We start from the raw sequence: 19,471 nt of genomic DNA on the forward strand, positions 1-19,471 counted from the left end.
TCTCCCCGACTTTGCATGGTGTGAAAGGAAATTGTCCTTGGCCTGGGCTTGTGATGTTTAATTCAGGGCTGTGGATGCTAGAAACCGTGCATCTGGGGCTCCCTCAGAGCAGGAGAGGCTGCCTTCATTTCTACAAGCCAGGGAGTCTGGAAGGTTTGCAGGATGGAGGGCAGGCTCCTGCAAGGAACTTATCTGAGCAGGTTAGGGAGGAGGGCACCCTTCTAGAGCCTTCTCTGGCTTGGCCTCCTTAGAGCTGATGCAGGCAACACACAGACACGCACATGAAAACACACACATGCAAACGCACAGATATACATGCACAAACACACATATAGCACATTCACACTTAAATGCACGTGCACATGTGTACGCGTGCACAAATACACAGCCCTGAGTCAGGAAAACGAACAATTATAAGAAGAGTAGGGAGAGCCCAGGAGAGAGCACAGAAACTAGGGTCAGAGGTCTGGGGCCAGGTCTAGGCTCCCCTCGCCAGCTACTGTGTGAACTTGGGCGAGTCTCTTAACTTCCCAAGGCTCAATTTCCTCATTTGTGAAGTGGGGGTCATCACACCCACCAGGCCTAGCTACCAAGGCACCAGTAACGCCGGTCGGGGCTGCAAAGCCGGGGGCCTGTAGGTGGTCCTGAGATGGTGCTGATGGTAACTCCCCTCGTGTGTCTAATCTCAGTCTTGAACCCGCTCAACCTTAGGCGAGGGTTAAGAACGAGGGGGAGTCTGGTTTGGAAGTGAACGTGGGAGCCAGCGGCTGTGGGTGTGAACCGCAGAGGAGACAACAGAGCCCCTCTGCCCCCGGGGTCGGGGTGGGGGGGCAGGTGCAGGTCCGCTGGCGGGCCCCCCAGCGCTTGTCTGGGTGCCGCCCCCGTGTGCCCGCTGTCCGCTGCGCCTCTGCGGGCTCTGAGACAGCAGCGTGTACCCGCCGGGGCCAGGCCCTGGGCCACATGCCTCAGAGGCAGCACAAGTGTCCCCAACCTTCTGAAACCATGTGGCCTGTGAGTCCACACTGTGCGAGCTTGGCTAGGGAGGGTTCCTGCCTGCGTGCAATCGTCCCAACAACCTGCAGGGCCGGGGCCCTCGGCTGCTGTTTGCGGGCGAGGAGACAAGGCTCACGGCGGGGAATGGATTTGCACAAGGCCACACGTTAGTTAGTGTGGGGGGGACGTGACCCTCACTGGCTTCTGCGCTGTGTGTCATAGGAAATAACGGGGTGAGGGGAGGAGGGGGCTTTGGCTGCATCACCAGCCTGAGTCCGAGTCTGGAACCTTGGTTTCTCAAGGCAGCGCTACACCAGGCTCCTGCCGGAGCCACATCACTTCTCCTCCTGCCTTTCCCGGGGGTGCCCACAGCCTGCAGCGCGCACCCGCCCACGCCTCTGGTGGACCCACTCCAACTCTCCTTCGAAACCCAGTACAGGTGTCATCACTTGGAAAGCGCTTCCGCTCCCGGCATGCCCTGGGCTGGCTGAGTGCCTGCCTCTGGGTGACACAGCCTGAGCGCCCTTTAGACAGAGACTTCGAATCATTAAATCAGCTGGAAGTCAGCTCTGTTCTGACTGTTCTGGCCTAAAGGATATGGCCAAGGACATCCACCCATCTATCCTCACCCATCCATCTATCCATCTGCCTGAGAATCGGTCCATCCAGCAATCCATCCGTCCATCAATGTTTACTGGATGTCACCTATGTTCTGAGCACTCAGAATAGTGATCCCAAATCTTTATGCACAGGTTGCTTATCCGTCTGTGTATCCCTACCACCTGGAGGGACAGTAAAAATACAAACACGAGCCACGATTTAAAATGATACAGATGAGCTAGATTATGAGCTTCGGAGAGGTTAAGAAATCCGCCTCGGTGTGTCTGGCATCTTCCTTTGCATCAGTGAGTGTGTTCTATGCTGCCTGGACCCCCTGGGCCCTCACTTTGCCGTTTCTAAAGGGAGCCCAGGGGCTGCAGCCCCCGAGGTTCTGCTGCAAGCAAGGACCCCTCACCTTCTGCTGCCGAATGGCCCTGTTGATCCTCTTCTCCTGCTGCAGCTGGTGCTCCATGCGCTCCAAAGCCTCCTTCAGCAGAGCCTTCTCTTCCGCCTCTTTGTAGATGTTGTCCTCCAGCTTTGCCACCTGCGACTGGTACATCTGCACGGATACTTTGCTCTGCCTGGGCGGAGGGGAGAGGCACAGTCTCTTTCCCCCTCCTCTTTCTCATTCGCCATCAGTGGTCCCAACCAGGGAGAAGCTTAGAATACTTCTGTCTGCGGCTTAGTGGCTTCATTGCGAGCAGATTTGGGGCGAATGAGGCAGAGTAAAGGGCTCCTCCGGTGCCTAAGTGTAGCTGGAGGGGATGCCCCCAGGTTCCTCCTCCGTTTCCCAGGGTGGGTGTAGGGGAACTGCAGCCCCTGAAACCGGGTGGGGCTCAGAAAGGTACATACTGTGAACCCCAAGTCAGAATCCACGCGAGGTGCAGTTTGCTCATGGACACAGGACAGAGTGAACACTGAGCACCTCAGCCGCTGCTTTCCCATAGACAGACCCCCCCCCACCGCCCCCATCAGGCCCCAGTAATCACCCCCCCACCCCCTCCCCCAAGGCCTCTGCCTGTCGGGGACCTGCGTCTGCTGCTGCCCTGAGCACGGACGCCTGGCCCTTTCCACGGGGTCCCCGACGGTACCTGAGCTGTTCTATGTCTTTCTCGTATCCTCTCAAAAGCTCCTCTTTTCTCTCCAGCCGGTTCTTGAGTTGGGTGATCTTATCGAACACCAGATCGAGGTCCCTTTGTCGGAGCTCGTTGACTCTGTCTCTCTCTTTTGGGGACAGGTATTTCATGGATATGTGACCCGACATATCCTTGATGTTCATCAGACTCCCGAGCGTCTTGCTCATGTCCATGTACTACAAGGAGAGCGTTTGGCAGATAAGAGGCCTGGCCCGAGACTGCCGGTGGCTGCTTTGAGGAAGCAAACACCTCACTCACTCCATTTTGTTCATTTTTTGCAATTGCAGAGAACACACACACACTTGGGAGCGAGTGCAACTGGGCTTTTCGTGATACTTTCATTTACTCCACATCCCTTTATGCTACGCCTTTTTGAGAACCAGGAGGAAAAGTGACAACAGACATAAACATTCATTCTAACTACCTCGTGTTTCAAGGAACTGGCCTGTGTAATGTCTCACCCATGCTGGGCGAGTAGATGGGTCTTGCGGAGGAGCTATTATAACAACCGAGCACGTGTGTGAGGCTGATGTTTAGTTAAACTCTCCGGTGGTTAACGATGACGGTGGGGGACCCAGGTTTGGACGGGAGGGGACGATGCTGTATGTACATACCAGCTTTTCACTGAGATCTAAAGCCTCAACCACATCCATTTTCCTGGACTTTTCGGTGGCCGGGATGGCTGAGTTGGCAAGGCCATTCAGAGGCTGAAATAAAAAAGAGGCAAAAACGCTCTTGGCACGCCGTTGTGCATTTCTACATCCTGGAGATAAAGCGCTGTGGGTACCGAAGAATGACTTGGGAGAGTCGGTTTTCATTTCAGTTCCTGTCCAGCCAGTCTGATGCCCCTGTCAACTGCTTTCTGGGAACTACGCTCCTACCCTTCTGAATGTGACTCCCTTTGAAATGGCACATTGTTTGCCTTGTTCTCTATCTTCCCTCTGGACCAGCGGTTCTCAGTCGAGGGTGATCTCGTCCACCCTCCCCTGCGTGCCCCAGGACCTTTTTTTTTTTGCAATGCCTGGACACAGTATTGGTCGTTGCAAGTGGAGGTGGGGAGTACTATTGGGCAACTAGAGGACAGGGATGCTGCTAAACATCCCACAGTATGTAGGATGGCGTCCCAAACAAAGAATCCCCTGGCTCAAAATATCAGTAGTGCTCGGGTCGAGAAACCCCAGTCTAGATGACAAGCTTCATAAAAACAGAGGTCGTATTGCTTTTGCTCATGGTTCCATTTCTTGTGCCCAGCATGGCACCTGGTAAAGTGCCACAGAGTGGGCAGAGGAAATAGCCTTCCTCCTTTTATTAAAGGAATCTCATTTATAGGCAACAGAACCTACACCCTCCCTCAGCACATTTGGCCAGACCCTCTCCTAGTGCTGGAAGCTGCTGGGCGAGCGTCACTTCAGACCCACTCCAGAAACAAGGCCCAGTGGTGTTCACAGTTGTGCCCTCACTGACACCCTCTCTGCCAGCTGGCGGCTCAAAGTCCCTGCTGATTGTACAGAAAAGCCACCTGACGGATCAGGGAGTCCGAAGGACCACAAATAACTGTAATAAATCTCCCTAAAAAGTAAACTGGGTTTTAAGTGCTTGCCAGCCGCAGCATTTGCTGGCACCACGCTGTAAACCTCTGAGACTAGAAAAACCCAACTACAAAACTGTAAAGGCTCAGAAAGTCACTCTGAGAGATAAGCATGTGCGATTTGTCTCTACATCTAGAGCCGTGAGTGTGAAGGAGGGGATTTGAGAAGGACAGAGCCCGAAGGACCCCTCTGGGTCTCTAGCCCTAGGTGGTGTCCTCTGCACCCCGCTCCAGGTTCCCCTTCTTTTCCTGATGGAGGGTCACCTAAGGCAGAGTCTGGCCTACAAGGTCCAATCACACGGTGCCCACGCCCTTCTCTGCAGATTAGCAGGGAGCTAGGGACGGGCGGCCAGGGACCCAGTCCTGGTTCCATCGGTCATTACGCCGTGACATTGGGTGAGGTTCTTGACTGCATGAAGTCTTAACTTTTCTTATCTGCAGAACAGGGATCATATAATAGTAACTCTGTCACCAGGCCACTGTGAGGGTCGAATGAGAACTGGCTGAATGATAAATGATAGCTTAGCTCCGTGCCTGGCACACAGCAAGCACTTAATAGATGTCAGCGAGCCTCCCTGCTGCTCTCCCTCTTCTTTTTAATTTGCATTATTGCCAACCTTGGAGGATCGAGGTCTTCTGAGAGGGTTGGGGGCTTTCCTGCTCTGTGGTGGTGGTGGGGGCAGAGGGTCAGCGCTGGGGGGAAGGTGACTCTTGGAGGTCAGGCTGTGAGAGCCAGCTGAGCTCCCCACCTGGGGACTGTCCCTTCCGCTTCCGACCTTGGAGAATGGGAAAGCCAGCGTATTCCCGAAGACTCGCATCCCTAGCAAATGTCTAGAAAAACTGGGCAGGAGAATGTCGGTACAGATGGGATGACTTTGGAATGTCTTCTAAAAGCCTATGCGTGGTTTAGATGCGGCTGTGGCAGCAGGCCGGGCCCACAGGCCCCGCGATTGACGCTGACCTGGGCGGTGCACCGTCAGGCATCAATCAGGCGCCCATCGAGCATCCATTTAGGGCCCAGGGCACCTCCAACATAACAGCCAAATCCCTTTTGAAAATCCTAGCAAATAAAACTATTTCCCTTAAGAGAAGAAGGTTTTCTTGAGTGACACCATTTAAATACTATTAAACAATCAGAACAGCTATCATTTATGAAGTGTGTGCTCTGAGCGAGACGCGGGGGTCAGCCCTTCCCACTGCGGCCTCTAGGTTTTCACCGTTTTGTAGCTGGGATAAAGCCTCCCAGAAAGGCTCTAAGAGCCCGCCCGAGGTCACACAGCTTGCAGGCTGGTGGTCCCTCTGACTCTAGAACTTGTGTCCTCTTCATCAACCCACCTGCTACCCTTTAGGTGTTTGTGCTTTCCAGTTGGCCGTGAAAAGCAAACTTCAGGCAAACTCATGGCATAACTTTAAAAATTAGCCTGTTGAATATTTTCTGTGGAATATAACACATCCTGTGAAAAGGAGGGCCCACCAGAGATCGCTCTGGTCCAGCGTCCGTGCTGTGATTTAACACTCTGGGCGCAGGTGGAAAGGAAGCTGTTCAGACACGGGGCTACCGGTACGGCAAAGCACCAAGCAGGTGGCACAGACGCCGGCCTACCAGGGAGGCCTGGCTCCAAACCACAGACACGCGTGGCCGTGCCAGGGCACGCGGCTAGTGTCCGCCCTCACGCCCACCCTCTCCACGTGTCACCGCAGAGATAAATTTTCTTTGGTTACCGCTCCGATCTCTATTCTTGAGAAAGTCGGCAAATCATCAGGTTTTGGGTCCAATAATTTCTGGACATTTTTGTCCATTCTGACAGTCTGTAAGTCTAGAAGTGATTCACTCAGGTGGTCCTTATGATCTATAAAATAAACAATTGAGAGTCAAAAGAAAGGGTCAGGAAGGAGTTATTGCACGTAATAATCACGGCTGCTGGGGTCCCCGGGTGGCTCGGTGGGTTAAGCACCTGACTTCAGCTCAGGTCATGATCTCAGGTCCTGGGATCGAGCCCCGAGTTGGGCTCCCCGCTCAGCGGCGAGTCCGCTTCTCCCTCTCCCTCTGCCTCTCTTTCCCGTCCGAGCCCCACCCCCGGCTCCTCAAATAAATAAACCCTTAAAAAAGAAATCACAGCTGCTGTTTACTGGTCCTTTACTGCAGGCCAGTGTTAATCTCCGCCCTCCCTTGGCAGGTGAGAAATGGGTCTAGACAGGTAAATGGCTTGACCAAGGTCACACACAGCTAGGAGGAGGCTGCGGCCTCGCAGGAGCCAATGTCGAGGCATGGACGGTGAATTTTCAGCCACAGGAACCAGGATGGAACTTGAACCCCGGCTTCTGAATTCCTGCCAGCAGCAGGTGCGGTGTCTTGAGAACGCTATGCCCTCTAAACAGAGTATTCTAGGAGGTTCCCCTGGGGCTGATTCTTGCAGTATTAGTCCGGGACAAAGTTCGGGCCACAGCGAAATAAGAAAAAGGACAATGTAGTGAGTTTTTCATGAAATCCCATTTATTTAAGATGAAGACTTGCCCTCGACTCTGAGACCATGCCTGCCGTCTTTCCTTGTATTACAACGTCCTTTGGTTATGAAGTTATGGGCTAGAAGCGGGTGGTCCTGGCCGACTGTCAGTGCCCGGAGTGACCTCTAGAGTCTGGGGCTCAGGGATCTGAGCGGGGAGTGGGAGACCAGCAGGGAGGGGACTTACTTGATGAGCAGGCCTTCTCCAGCTCCTTAATTCGCGCACGCAGTTCAGACAAGGCCTTTCTCTGACGCTGAATGATTTCCTCGTGTCGGGACCCTTTGCACTTGGCCCCCAGATCACTGAAGGATTGCTCCTAGGGCCAGAACGGTGCGGAAGGCGGCTTTATTAGGGGTCAGACTCTTATGTTCCAAGAAACATGTACAATTCATGACTGGCAGAGGCCCTGTCACTTAGTACCTCGGAAGCTACTGTAGGGGGCTTTAGCACAGAAGGAAATTTAAATTCTTCATTTCAAATAGAAAGTCACATCTAGGAAGATTTCCAGCTCTCTTACCTACTTAGCATATCTATAAATGAAAACCCCCTCTATGTTCCCTCCCCGTGTTTTATATTTTCTTCTAATATTCGTCTAAGCTTGGGTTTCCATTTGTTGTCATTTGGGTCTCGTCTCGGAATAATCACATCAAATTCCGATTCTGCTCCAGGAGGGGCATTTTTAGATGAGAACACATGGCATGGTACTTTCTTCCTGACTGGTAATAAGGATGGCTGTTCGATATTTGCTAGGGGGAGTTTGATAGACTGGCTCGCGTTGGTCTGGAGAAAGGAAAAGCTTCCTCTGAGACTTCTGGAGGCTCTACTGACCCACAGGCCTCTCTGGGATGAGGCAAATGCTCTATATCTGTGCTATCCAGTATGGCAGCCACTGGGCACAGCGCTTGAGTAGGGCTTATGAAGGGCATGGCCAAGGGGAGGCCTGCTCCCTCTTTTAAGGGTCTGGTCCACCTTTCAGATTTTAAAGAGTGCAAGTTATACCTTTCAAAGAACTTCCCAGACACACACAAATTTGCACACAGGAGAACCTGGGTGGCTCAGTTGGTTGAGTGTCCGACTCTCGGTTTCAGCTCAGGTTATGGTCCCAGGGATCCTGCCCTGTGCTGGGATCTGCACGCGGTAGGGAGTCTACATGAGGGTCCTCTCTCTTCCTCTCCTTCTGCACGCCCCCCCCCCCCGCTTGTGCACGTGTGCCCTCTCTCTCAAACAAATAAATCTTTAAAAAATTTGCATACGGGGGGGGGCCTGGGTTGTCAATTGGTTAAGTGTCTTCCTTCTGCTCAGGTCATAATCTTGGGGTCCTGGGATCGAGCCCCGAGTCAGGTTCCTGGCTCAGTGGGGAGCCTGCTTCTCCCTCTCCCTCTGCCCCTCGCCCTGCTTGTTCTCTCTCTCTTTCTCTCTCAAACAAATAAATAAAATCTTAAAAAAAAAATAAAAAATTTGCATACAGGTTCTGGAGGTTCAGGGTGCCCCTGAAGCCCAGTAACGGACTCCATGCACCCCACGGGCTCTGTGAGAGCCTAGTCCTGTCTCCATTGGAGACTGTGGTGTTCCCAGGGCCCAGCACTGTGCCCGAGCTTAGTAGATGGTCAATAATTATGGAGCCTGAATGAACTGAGGTCAGAAACAGGAGCAGGAAGGAGCTTGTCTCAGCTTCCTGGCTGGGACCAGGGCTCAGCAGGAAAAAGAAGGGGGCACTCCACCCCTGGCTGCACTGAGTAGGACCTCATTTGACCGTGACACCGCCTTTAGCCTGCTTATATGCTGCATGGCTGGTCCACTCTTCCCAGGTGGCTCCAACACTGGCCTTGCTGTCTTTGGGGATGTATGTTTGCCCTGGCATGTCCTGTATATGTGTGTATGTGTGTGTAAGGGCACATGTGCAGGGGTGTGGAGGGGAGGGGAGGGGCTACTGACCTGGGGGTGGGGCAGCCACAGCAGCGAGGCTCGAGGCTCGGTGACAGCCTTTATTCATGCCTGAGCCCGATGTAACCCTTACTCATGGCTCTTCTGGGAATTTGTTTATTTAAAGATGGAGATTCTTTCTCATACAACTCTTAAGCCCTCTGACCCACTCTGGCTCAGCAAGCAGGAAGTAGCCTGCGTTTAGAAAGCCATTCGGAAAAAGAACAAATACTTCTTTCCTTTTATCTTGCAGCTAATCCCTCCCCGATCCTCTTCAGCGAATCCTGCCTCATCAGAGGAACTACTAATCTCAGCGTCCAGGCAATGATCCGTTCTAGCAAACTTGTGCGGGGTCGCAGGGGGGGTCTGATGTGAACGGGAGCCCCGTGTGCCCGCCTCTGCGCCCAGCACTGGGCCTGGCATACAGCGGGCACTCAATAGTTGTTGAACCAATGCATGAATGAGGGCGGGGTCGTGCACTAAAGAGCTCGGGATCCCATCAGGTCTGCGACAGGAGGGAGAAGTGCTCCCTGCCCCCCCTAACCCCGGGCTCAGGGCGTGGGACCGCCCGGGCCCCTCTGGCTTCTCTGACGGCACTGGGGACAGCACTGTGCCAAGGCCAGCTGGCTGGGCCGCCGGGCCTTTCATCCAAGCTGTGTGCGGCCCGGCTCACTGCTGTTTGGCAGGGGAATGGCATCTTGGAGAAAGCAGGAAGGCAAGCTGACACATTTGGCCCCGTTGCCAAGTGAAAATCCAAAGCCCGTTACTGAAATGCCCTGTTCTCTCGTTTCATGAAGCAAAGAAGAGGATGTCCCCGGACTCCAGGAAACCCGAGGCCTCAAGGGGCCGCCGCAGCCCACAGTCAGTCTTCGTGAGTGTGGGTGGCACCTCGGGGGCGGCGTGGCGAAGGTGGTCCTCACCCAAAGACGTGCGCCCCGTGGGCTGCACGGCTCGGGCTTCCAGGGCTGCAAAGGAAGCTGCGGAGGGACAGCCCTGGAGCATGAGTGGGAACACGGTCCGGCCCTGTCAAGCCCGATTTAGGATGCCCCCTGCACCCAGCATGGTCACATCTGGGATCTGTCCTACGGACACACCTCCAAGGACACTAACTATAGCAACGTGGGAAAGTGGACACAACCTAAATGTCCATCAGTGGGGGACAGGGCGGATAAAAGGGGTGCAGTGAATTCTACGCACCCAATTAAAAGAGCAAAATAGGTCATTATACACTTATTAGGAAAGAGGCCTTTACGTAGTGCTCAGCGGGAGAAAACCACAGTGCAGCACACATGTGGCTCCGTACCATTATTTTGCAAAGAGACCTATTAAGTCAACACGTATCTATAGGTTGGGTGTGTCTGTGTGTGCATAAATCAAATTTATTTCTCTACAGCCCCCCCAAGGCGGTGGCTGTCATCACCCCTACTTTCCAGGCAAGGGGGCCGGCACACGATAACCTCCCCGGGGTCAGCGTTTCCGAGTGCAGGAGTCCCACTCAGGGACGGAACCCGGGCAGCCCGGCTGACCTTCGAACACTGCAGGGTCGCGCCTGAGGGTCGGGCAGTCTCTGTGAGGCTGAGGGCTGGTGGCGCACGTGCCGACCGCGGCCAGCAGCCGTGACCTCCAGGGACCGCGGGAGGATGGCCGGGACTAGCACTTCTTAGTCTGCACGTTCCGTGTGAGCAAGTCATATTGTTGGGACTTGGAATGAAAATATTTTCAGAAGCAGAGACAGACACCCTTGGGCTCTTTCTTAAGCATGTCCCCCCCGCCCCCGAGTGCCCAGGACTGGGTGGCACTCACCTCTTGGCTGCTCAAGAAAGTGTCAGTGTGGACCGGTTCGATCTGTACCGAGATGTCGCACATCTGGGTCTTGTTCCTGGGCTTTTGTTCCTTCTCCCTGTAGAGCTGGACTCTGTGTTTCTCTTGGGAGGCCCTAGGGCAGAGAAGATGAGTCACTGGACAGCACGATGGCTGGCAGCGCGAGGTTCTAGGAACCCTGAGTGACCTTTGTAGCCACTGGCGGAACAGAAAAAGGAACCGGGTTGCAACCTTCTGGCTTCGAGTCTCCTGCCTGCAGGTTTCTAGAGACTTCAGTTTCAGGGGATTTGAGAAATGGTGGCCCGGGCAGTAGGCATCTGTCCCCCTTGTTCCCCCCACGGGGTCTGTGGGAGAACCTGTTGTGGCATTTACTGGGGCCTTTGCTGCGTGTCTGCCGTTTTAACCCTTTGTACGTGCTAACCCCTCTGTTTCTCATAAAGGCCCCATGAGTTGGGGACCGTCCTTGCTCCATGTTACAGACGAGCGAAGAGGCTCACAGCTGTTGGCCCGTGGTCACGAGGCTTGTAAGGGAAGGCGGCTGGCCTTGCACCCAGGCAGCCTGCGTCTCCAACCACTGTGGGAATCTGCCTTGGCCACGAGCCATGAGGCATATGAGGCTACAGGGTCTCGCACGATGTGGATTTTACTCAACCTTTCTTGGAGAAAAGATTACTCTTAGGTCAAAATAAGGATAAGTTATGGATGAAACTGCAAACTTGCATGCATTTTCCAGACTAATCCGTGGAATGACAATGAAATTTTACATTTATTTTAAGCTGACTTCGGCTACCCCAGTGTATACATTTGTTCAATCAATATTTATAAAGTTCCTTATGTGCCAGGCACTGTGAATGCTGGGGAGTCAACAGCAGGCAAGGTCTATGTGGGGATCCTTCTGGGGAAGGCAGACAATTAAACAGGCAATAGCAGCCTGGCTGTGTGAGAAGTTAGGTTGGGCGGAGTGCAGGGCCTGGAGACCCTGGGCAGAGTAGGAGCCCTTGGCTATGTTTGGTGACAGTAAGAGACAGAGGGCTTCCTGGAGGAAGTGGCATTTAAGCTGAGACCTGTTATCTGGAATACTGGGCAGGAATGTTTGAGAAGCACAGAACTAAGCAAAACCCTGCTTTAAGTGATGAGGTTGTGAAGTAATGAAACACATGTCATCCATCCGTCCATCCATCCATCCATCCATCCATTCACTCATCCATCGATCCATCATCGATCCATCCATCCATCTGTCCATCCGTCTATCCATCCATCCATTCATTCACTCACTTATCCATCGATCCATCCGTCTGTCCATCCACCCATCCATCCATCTGTCCATTTGTCCATCTACCTATCCATCCATCCATTGATTCATTCATCCATCCATCCGTCCATCCATCTGTTCATCCATCCATCCACTGTCCATCCATCCATCTATCCATCCATCCATCCATCCATCCACCCACCTATCCATCCATCCATCCATCCATCGATCCATCCACTGTCTATCTATCTGTCCATCCATCCATTCACCCATCCATCTGTCCATCCATCCACCCATCCACCCGCCCACCTTCCCATCCATCCATCCATCCATCCATCCATCCATCCATCCATCCATTCATCCATCCACCCACCTGCCCATCCATCTATCCATCCATCCATCCATCCACCCACCTATTCATCCATCCATCCATCCATCCATCCATCCATCCATCCATCCACTGTCTATCTGTCCATCCATCCATTCACCCATCCATCTGTCCATCCATCCATCCATCCATCCATCCATCCATCCATCCATCCATCTATCCATCCACCCACCTGCCCATCCACCTATCCATCCATCCATCCATCCACCCACCTATCCATCCATCCATCCATCCATCCATCCATCCATCCATCCATCGATCCATCCACTGTCCATCTATCTGTCCATCCATCCATTCACCCATCCATCTGTCCGTCCATCTATCCATCCACCCGCCCACCTGCCCATCCACCTATCCATCCATCCATCCATCCATCCATCCATCCATCCATCCATCCTACATCCCTTCAGCATTTGCTGGGTGACCTCCCTGTGGAGGCCCTCTGGGCACGTGGGTGCGTCTGGGCTCCCTATACCACGGGGACCGTCCCGCACACCTGAGCGCCTCCTTGAGGAGCTCCAGCTCCCTGTCCTTCCTCTCCACCAGGCCGGTCAGATGTGCCATCTTTTCCTTGAGAGCTCGCAGCTCGCCACTTTGTTGCTGGACCAGTGCCGTGTTCCGCTCCAGTTCCATCTTCTGCTTTTCACTAAGCTCCCCTGGGAGGGACAGGAAAGCTGGTGAGGGGTCTCTGGCCTCGGGTCTCTGCAGGGCCCCTGCAGACCTGCCAGGCCTACAAGAACCATGAGGCGGGTCCACCCTCCAGGAATTCTCGGGGGGGGGGGGCTGAGTAACGGCGAGGGGGTCTGCCTGCGTCTTGGCAAACGACGGCAAAGCTCTGCCTCAGCCCAGCATTCCAGAAGCTGTCAGGGCCGTGCCTCTGCACCTGTGGCATTTCGGGGCTCCCTGGCTGACCTTCAGCTGCCGGCCTCTGCACCTGTTTGCCTAAGGGTGTTTGTTCTAAGGGGTTTGCTCTGCTGTTGCACCTCCTGGGGGCAAGAGCCCCCATCTGCGACAGGTGAGACTGGAAGACACAGCTCGACTCTCTCCCCGTCGGGTGGGGACCCGGGGCTGGGCTGTACCCTGCTCCCTGGAGCTGCCCCCACGCCCCTGCAGAATTCAGCTCCAGCTTTGAGTGACAGCCCAGCTTTATCTGCCTTGGTCCCCTTCCTGCCTCTCATCCACCTGCACCGGGCTGGTTCCCGGGATCACCTCTCGAACACACGGCCTGCCGCAGAGTTCGGGTCTCAGGGTCAGCCTCTGGGAAAACCCAAACTGAGACACCTGCATTGCTTCAATTTTCACAGAATTTTCAGAGCAACCCTACGAGTGAGTTGCTGGTGCCACCCCCACTTCACAGGTGCAGGAACAGGCTCAGAGAGGGAGAGGCACTTGCCAAAACTCATGTGACTAAAATAAATAGCGGTTCCAGAACTGGGTCCAGCGTCTCGCGAGTCTAGGACTGGACCCGTAGCCTCTCTGCTACACTTTCTCATACCTTAGTGTGGAGACGATCACTCTGAAAAATTCAGCCATTAAGTGCCTTGGGGGCATTGATAGCACAGCCATAGGGGGAGCAAACACCACTGAAGGTTTGGGGGTGCACAGGGTTTAGGTTGGGGCCAAGACTAGAGGAGTGCTCCTCACCCTCCCTCTGCTTCCCCAAACCCAGTTCTGTCTCCCGACTCCTGCCTGCCTGTGCCCTTTGGCTCGATGGAGGCTGGGGCCAAGAAGGAGACGGTGGCTATTAGGAGCAAAGGGACAGGGTGAAGCGGGGAGGGAAAAAGAAAAGTAGGAATATTCAGCTAGACCTGTCCGAGCTCTTTTGTCCCTGGGGGCCCCTGATGGCCAGCCAGCTCCAGGAAACAGGTGCGTTGAGGCACAGAGACATCACCTAGCTCTAGGTCCCAGAGCTGGGGGGTGCTGGGGTTTGTGCCCTCCCTCCCAGGCTCTGCCTCCAAAGACAACTCCTCTGAGGTCAAAGGGGATTTTTTTTTTTTTCCCAAAAGGAAAGCTGCATTTCGAGGCAGAGGGCTGAAGCCCTCTGAGAATGCTCCTGAGAATGCTCCCGGAGGCCCCCTGATAAGGCATCTGTCTTGCTGGCCGAGGTACAAATGCTGTGACAGCTCAGAAAAGCAGGTCAGCGGCATTTTTAATGCTAAGCTTTCCAACTCTGAAGCCTGTTTTTTCCTTTCTTGAAGCGGGTCAGGAAGTCAGGAGACACGGGCCATCGTACAAACCTCTCAGATCGGACATCCGGTTGTGGGCTTCCGTGAGGTTTTTCCTTAGCTTCACGATGACCTCCTGCTGAGACAGGATTTCCTTCTGGGCGGTCAGCAGGTCCCCTCTGAAATTCACAAAGCCAGGCCAAGTCACTCTGTGGTGTCCCCAGGGCCTGCAAGGGGTCGGGTGGAGGGGCAAAGCGACCCTCCGTCAGGGCCGGTCCGCTGGACACCAGACCCCGCACGGCAGGGAAGCGCGCTCGTTAAAAATTCTCAAAACAAAAAAATTCACTTCAATGCAAGAAAATACACGGAGCCAGGACAGAGGCTCCCAGTCGGGTTTGGTCTGAGGCTGAGGCACGACAAGCACCTGCCTATTTCACAAGCGATTCAGCTAAGTTGCGGCGAGGGGACAGGACTTGCCCAGGGCCACGCAACCAGAAGGGGTGAGTTGGGATCTGAACGCGGATCCACCCAGATCTTTCCATGACACCATCTTGACCTGCTGGAGGATCAAGCAATTCGAAGGACAGTGAGAAGACCCCGGACTCGACTCCTTTTTCGTAAGTTCTGACGACGTGGCCAGAAGGGGTGGGTGGGGGTGTCTCTGGCCCGGTGTGCACACACCCTTCGGGTACTCACATCAAGGTGTCACACACTTCGTCTTTGACGCTGGTCTCCATCGGAGGCACTGCTGGGGGTTCTCGCTGCGTCACCTCCTGGGCTGAATCAGAGGGACACGTGAGCGTCATTACGGTCCTCTCCTTCCCCTGGGCACCTGAGTCTGTGCCAACGTGGCCACCCTCCCTCCCCCTGTCGCCCTCTCTCCATCTCGTGAGCCCCACCACGTGTTCTGTGGCTCAGGCTGGGACCCCCACGTGTGAGCTCATGAAATCTTTCCGGCTTCTCTGGAATGAGGCAGGGATCGTGAAGTCCGTTTACAGGTGAGCAAACGGGCACAGAAGGGACAGACCCTGCCAGTGGCCGCTCAACTACGCTGGTGAGAGGTGGAGCCCTAACCACGGGGCCATACCTCCTCCCAGACGCCTCCTGTCCTGTCCTCACCTCCCACTTACTCCTCAGCCCACCGCCTTCTGGTTTCCATCCTCATCCTTTCCACCCATTTACTCATTCGCCAGATACAATGGAATGTCTGCCTTCTGGCAGGTTCTGAGCTAAATGTGAGGTGACAAGGCAGGAGTCATCCTTCAGGTCCCATCTCCCTCTGACCTGGACCTGGGTTGGGACACTGAGTCCTGCTCCACACTCCACGCCCCACGCCTCACGCCCCACGCCCGTGCCACGGTGCCCTGTTCCTCCTGGGCCACCCGTCAGGGCCACCACTTGGTGACCTACAGGGACCCTCCTGGGGCTACTGAATCCCTAGTGCCGAGAACAGGCTTGGAGCCTAATACATGCTCCATGAAGGCTGTTGGGTGAATGAAAGCACGAAGGGAGCCCCGACAGCTCGTCTGCTGGCTTGAGAGCAGGACCTGGTTCTCAATCAGGGGCGAGGTTGCCCCACCCCAGGGGACATCCGGCAACCTCGGGTTTCTGGTGGCGACGCTGGGGCGGGGGTGCTGCTGGCACGCCGTGGGTGGAGGCCGGGGTGCCGCTCAACGCCTGCAGTGCGCAGGACGGCCCCCAGCACCAGGGCTTAGCCTGTTCCAGATGTCCGCAGCGACCCGCTGGAGCCCTGGCCCGAGGCCGCAGCTTCCAGAACTCTCCCCCGAGAGCTCAGCATCTTTGCAAGGCATTGCGTCGCCTTGGCCATCAAGGGCCAGTAAGTGCGGACAACCCTGAGTTCTTCTGGGTTTCTTTGGAGAGGAGCTTATGGGAGTCCATCAGACAAAGTCGCAAATTACCGAGGGCGCAGAGAGGCCTTTAAAAGGCCCCACGCGCGGGAGGGTTTCACGTGGGGAAGATGCTCGGTGGCCGCGGCTCTGATGCCCCCGCAGCCCTGTGTCTCTGCTGGCTCCGCGCAAAGGACGACCTGTCTGCCTGTCGTTACCTCTGTCTGACCCGGGCCACGAGCGTCTCTAACTGTGTCGTGTGCCGGGAAGAAGACGGTGCCTCCCGGGAAAAAGGAGCTTTCAAGCCAGGTGCAGCCTTCTCTGACCCCTCGGCCTAGGGGGACCCACGGATGGTCGAGGCCTGCCCCGAACGCCCGGATTTCCTCGGTTTCCCTTTGCACAGACCTGGGTCACTGTCCTTCAAGGTTGCAATCTCTCCTTCTATTTTTTTATGGTGCTCAGTCACTTTTTGGAGTCTTTCCTCGAGGCTCACGATCGTCTGGGAGTGCTGTTTGATTTGCTCCTTGTATTCCCTGATTTCTGTCTCAAATCCGTGTTTCTGCGAGTCCTGTTCCTCACGGAGGGCCTTCACGGCCTGCTGTTGCAGCTGTATGCGCTCCTCCATGACGAGCTGGGGAAACGGAAGGAATGCGCGTGACCCTGGGAGCTGGGTGTGACGCCAAGCACAACAGTAGCCCTATGACCCCTTTGCACCCACAGGCGCAGAACGCGGCCCCACCTCAGGGCCTTTGCACGTGCCGTTCCCTCTGCACGGTACTCTCTTCCCCCAGCTCCTTGCATGGCTGACTCCTTCCTATGTTTCAGGCCTCGACACTAACTAAGGTCGCCTCCTCAGGGAAGCCCTTCCCGACTGCCTGTCTGAAGGAGCAGCCTGAGACTTTCTAATCCATCCTCCTCTTTACTTTTCCACGATGTGCTTAAGACCAGCGGAATGATCTCGTTTCTTTATCTCCCTTTCCCACTCAAATGTAAGCTCCAGGAGGGCACAAACTTACCTTGGCCTCTTTCCCGACGCATCCACGTCACCCGTGCCTAGATCCCTGACACAGCATCTAGACCTCAGTGCTCCATAAATACTTGTTGAAGTAATGAATGAACAATTCCATATGAAAAAGAATGAATTTGTATTCCTTTTTAAAAAATTTTTTTAAAATTTTTTTTATTTTTTAAAGTAGGCCCCATACCCAGCATGGAGACTCCATGTGGGGCTTGAACTCACGATCCTGAGATCAAGAATCGGACGCCTACCTGACCGGGCCAGCCGGCTGCCCCAAATCTGTATTTCTTAAAGGCAAAAATGACCGATCATCACCACAAGGGGAGTTGGATGCTTCCCCGCGGCCGGCCTGTGCCCCCTGAGGCTCCTCTTGGGGCTCCCCACCTGTTTGTCTGACCGGCCCTTCCAGGGCTCTGCTAACGATGTCGGAGTCCTGCTCCCTACTCCCGGCCCACACGGGGCCGCAGCCCCCGATCTAGAAGCTCACGCGCGCGCACCATCACGGCCCTTCAAAACGGGCACGTCTTGTCTTGCTTTCTCCTCCAAATCTACGGGCCCCCCCGAAGTTTGGGGCGCTTGTGAACTTGGGTACCCTGCCCTCGCCTCAGCCGAACTCCTTGCCTTCCCCACAAGGCCGCCCCCCCCAAGAGCCACTGTGACCTCCCTGTTTCTGCCAATCTGCACCCCCAGCCCCCAGCACCAGGCCGTCGTCGCCCTGGGTGCCCTGCCTGGAAGCCCAGCACCTCCCTGTCCTTGGCACTCGCGTCTCGTCCACGGTTATCGAGTCCTGCCCTTTCTCCCGTGTCTGTCCCTGCAGCCACTCTTCGGCCCCGCTCCCGTGCCAGCCTGAGTCTGCAGGTCCCTATGACTCCGGGCTACGGCGCCGGCCACCGTGCACCAAGCCTGAGCTGGCCTCTCCAGCCCAAGCCCCTCTCAAACTCACTTTGTGCGCTTTGGCCACGTGAATCCTCACTACTTCCTTCCCACAGACCTGTTGCTGGAATGTAGGAATGACAAATGAGTGCTATACTGAGCTCTGATGGCGGGGGGCCTTGAATGCCGAGTTAAAAGCTGAAAACATTATCTGAAAGTCTGTGGCACAGCCATTGATCACTAAGGTCTGGGGCTGCTTGGTCCTTCAGCCTGACCCTGTGAGAACCCTGTGAGGACCTTGTATCACGACACGTCAGGACGCCTGCAGACAGGGCATCGTGGCCTCTGCTCACTTTTCATCCTATACCAGTGCTTCTTGATAGAGGGCGATTTCGCTCCTCAAAGGACGTTTGGCGAAGCCTGAAGACATTTTGGGTCGACACGTCTGCAGGGAGGACGCTACTGGCGTCTAGCAGGTAAGGCCCGGGGTGGGGGGGGGCCTCACACAAGAAAAAGGGTATCCGGCCCGGAGCTTCAGCGGCGCCCAGGCTGTCAGGCCCTGGTCTACATCAGGCGTTCTCCCCGCGTTGGGATCCTTCATCGAGGGAAGGAGTCTCCCGTCCCCGGGAGGCATCAACTCACCATTTTCGTCTTGGCGGTTTCCAGTTCGGCTAACGTTTTGTTTAACTTCATGGCGAGGCTCTCTGCTCTGAGGCTCTCGGCCGTCTTGGTTTTCTGAGTCTCTTGGACCATGGCCAGCGCGTCATTTAATTTCTTATTCAAAATGTCTTCTCTTTGCCCTTTTAAGTCTATTTCCTGGACACACCATAAACATCAAGTTAACAGAAATTGGGGGATGAATATTTGCCCTAGCCGCCCCCCTCCACCCCCGCGTCCCTTGTTTTCAGAGAGGAGGTGACCTCTACTCTGCTGTGGTCTCCCCTCTCAGCCCAAAGTCCACGCTTTCTCTGGAAGGTTCCATGATTATAGAGCTCTCTTTCCTCTCCCGCTGAGACTGCCTCCTTAGCAATCTCTGGTCCCCGAGCTCAGCTGTCACCTGGAGCGCACCGAGTACGTTTTATTTCTCTTTTATGAGACAGCCCTTTAAGTATTTGAGGAGGGTTGTCATGTCTCTCTCTAAATCTATTTTCCAGGATAAACACGCCGAGCTCCTTCACCCCTTGGCCACGGGATGGGCCTTGCCCCCCCGCCCCGCACCCCTCCCTGGCCTCGGAGCCATGGCCTCCCCTCTCCCCTCTGCTCCCGCCCGCATGGCCATCCGTCCGTCCGCCCGTCCGTGCACACCTCCTCCTCCCTCCTCCCGGGACCCGCTCTTCCAGTCCTGGACTCGCGAAATCCTGC

At 55.1% G+C, this 19,471-nt stretch overlaps 1 protein-coding gene and 1 long non-coding RNA gene across 8 annotated transcripts in view; one reads left to right on the forward strand and one right to left on the reverse strand.

The window, feature by feature from the left end:
* Positions 1-19,471, reverse strand: part of FHAD1 (forkhead associated phosphopeptide binding domain 1) — a 122,366-nt gene that overhangs the window by 10,356 nt on the left and 92,539 nt on the right. For 6 of the 7 annotated variants that reach the window (XM_049106984.1, XM_049106990.1, XM_049106982.1 and 3 more), the window contains 11 exons: positions 18,752-18,925; positions 16,624-16,849; positions 15,068-15,149; positions 14,444-14,550; positions 12,703-12,862; positions 10,549-10,681; positions 7,009-7,138; positions 6,040-6,167; positions 3,344-3,436; positions 2,685-2,905; positions 2,009-2,174 (listed from right to left, as the gene is read on the reverse strand). In XM_049106984.1, coding sequence (XP_048962941.1) covers positions 2,009-2,174; positions 2,685-2,905; positions 3,344-3,436; positions 6,040-6,167; positions 7,009-7,138; positions 10,549-10,681; positions 12,703-12,862; positions 14,444-14,550; positions 15,068-15,149; positions 16,624-16,849; positions 18,752-18,925 — 1,620 coding nt within the window. Of the gene's footprint in view, positions 1-2,008; positions 2,175-2,684; positions 2,906-3,343; positions 3,437-6,039; positions 6,168-7,008; positions 7,139-10,315; positions 10,447-10,548; positions 10,682-12,702; positions 12,863-14,443; positions 14,551-15,067; positions 15,150-16,623; positions 16,850-18,751; positions 18,926-19,471 lie in introns of those variants that run through there. The other variant, XM_049106992.1, reaches the window with a different exon arrangement.
* LOC125754575 (uncharacterized) overlaps positions 14,536-19,471 on the forward strand; it is a 32,280-nt gene continuing 27,344 nt past the window's right edge. Inside the window, exon 1 of the long non-coding RNA XR_007409201.1 lies at positions 14,536-14,988. This is a non-coding gene — a long non-coding RNA (uncharacterized LOC125754575). The remainder of the gene's footprint in view (positions 14,989-19,471) is intronic.

Source organism: Canis lupus, chromosome 2, assembly GCF_003254725.2.
Source record: "Canis lupus dingo isolate Sandy chromosome 2, ASM325472v2, whole genome shotgun sequence".
In the NCBI taxonomy this organism is placed as follows: Eukaryota; Metazoa; Chordata; class Mammalia; order Carnivora; family Canidae; genus Canis; species Canis lupus.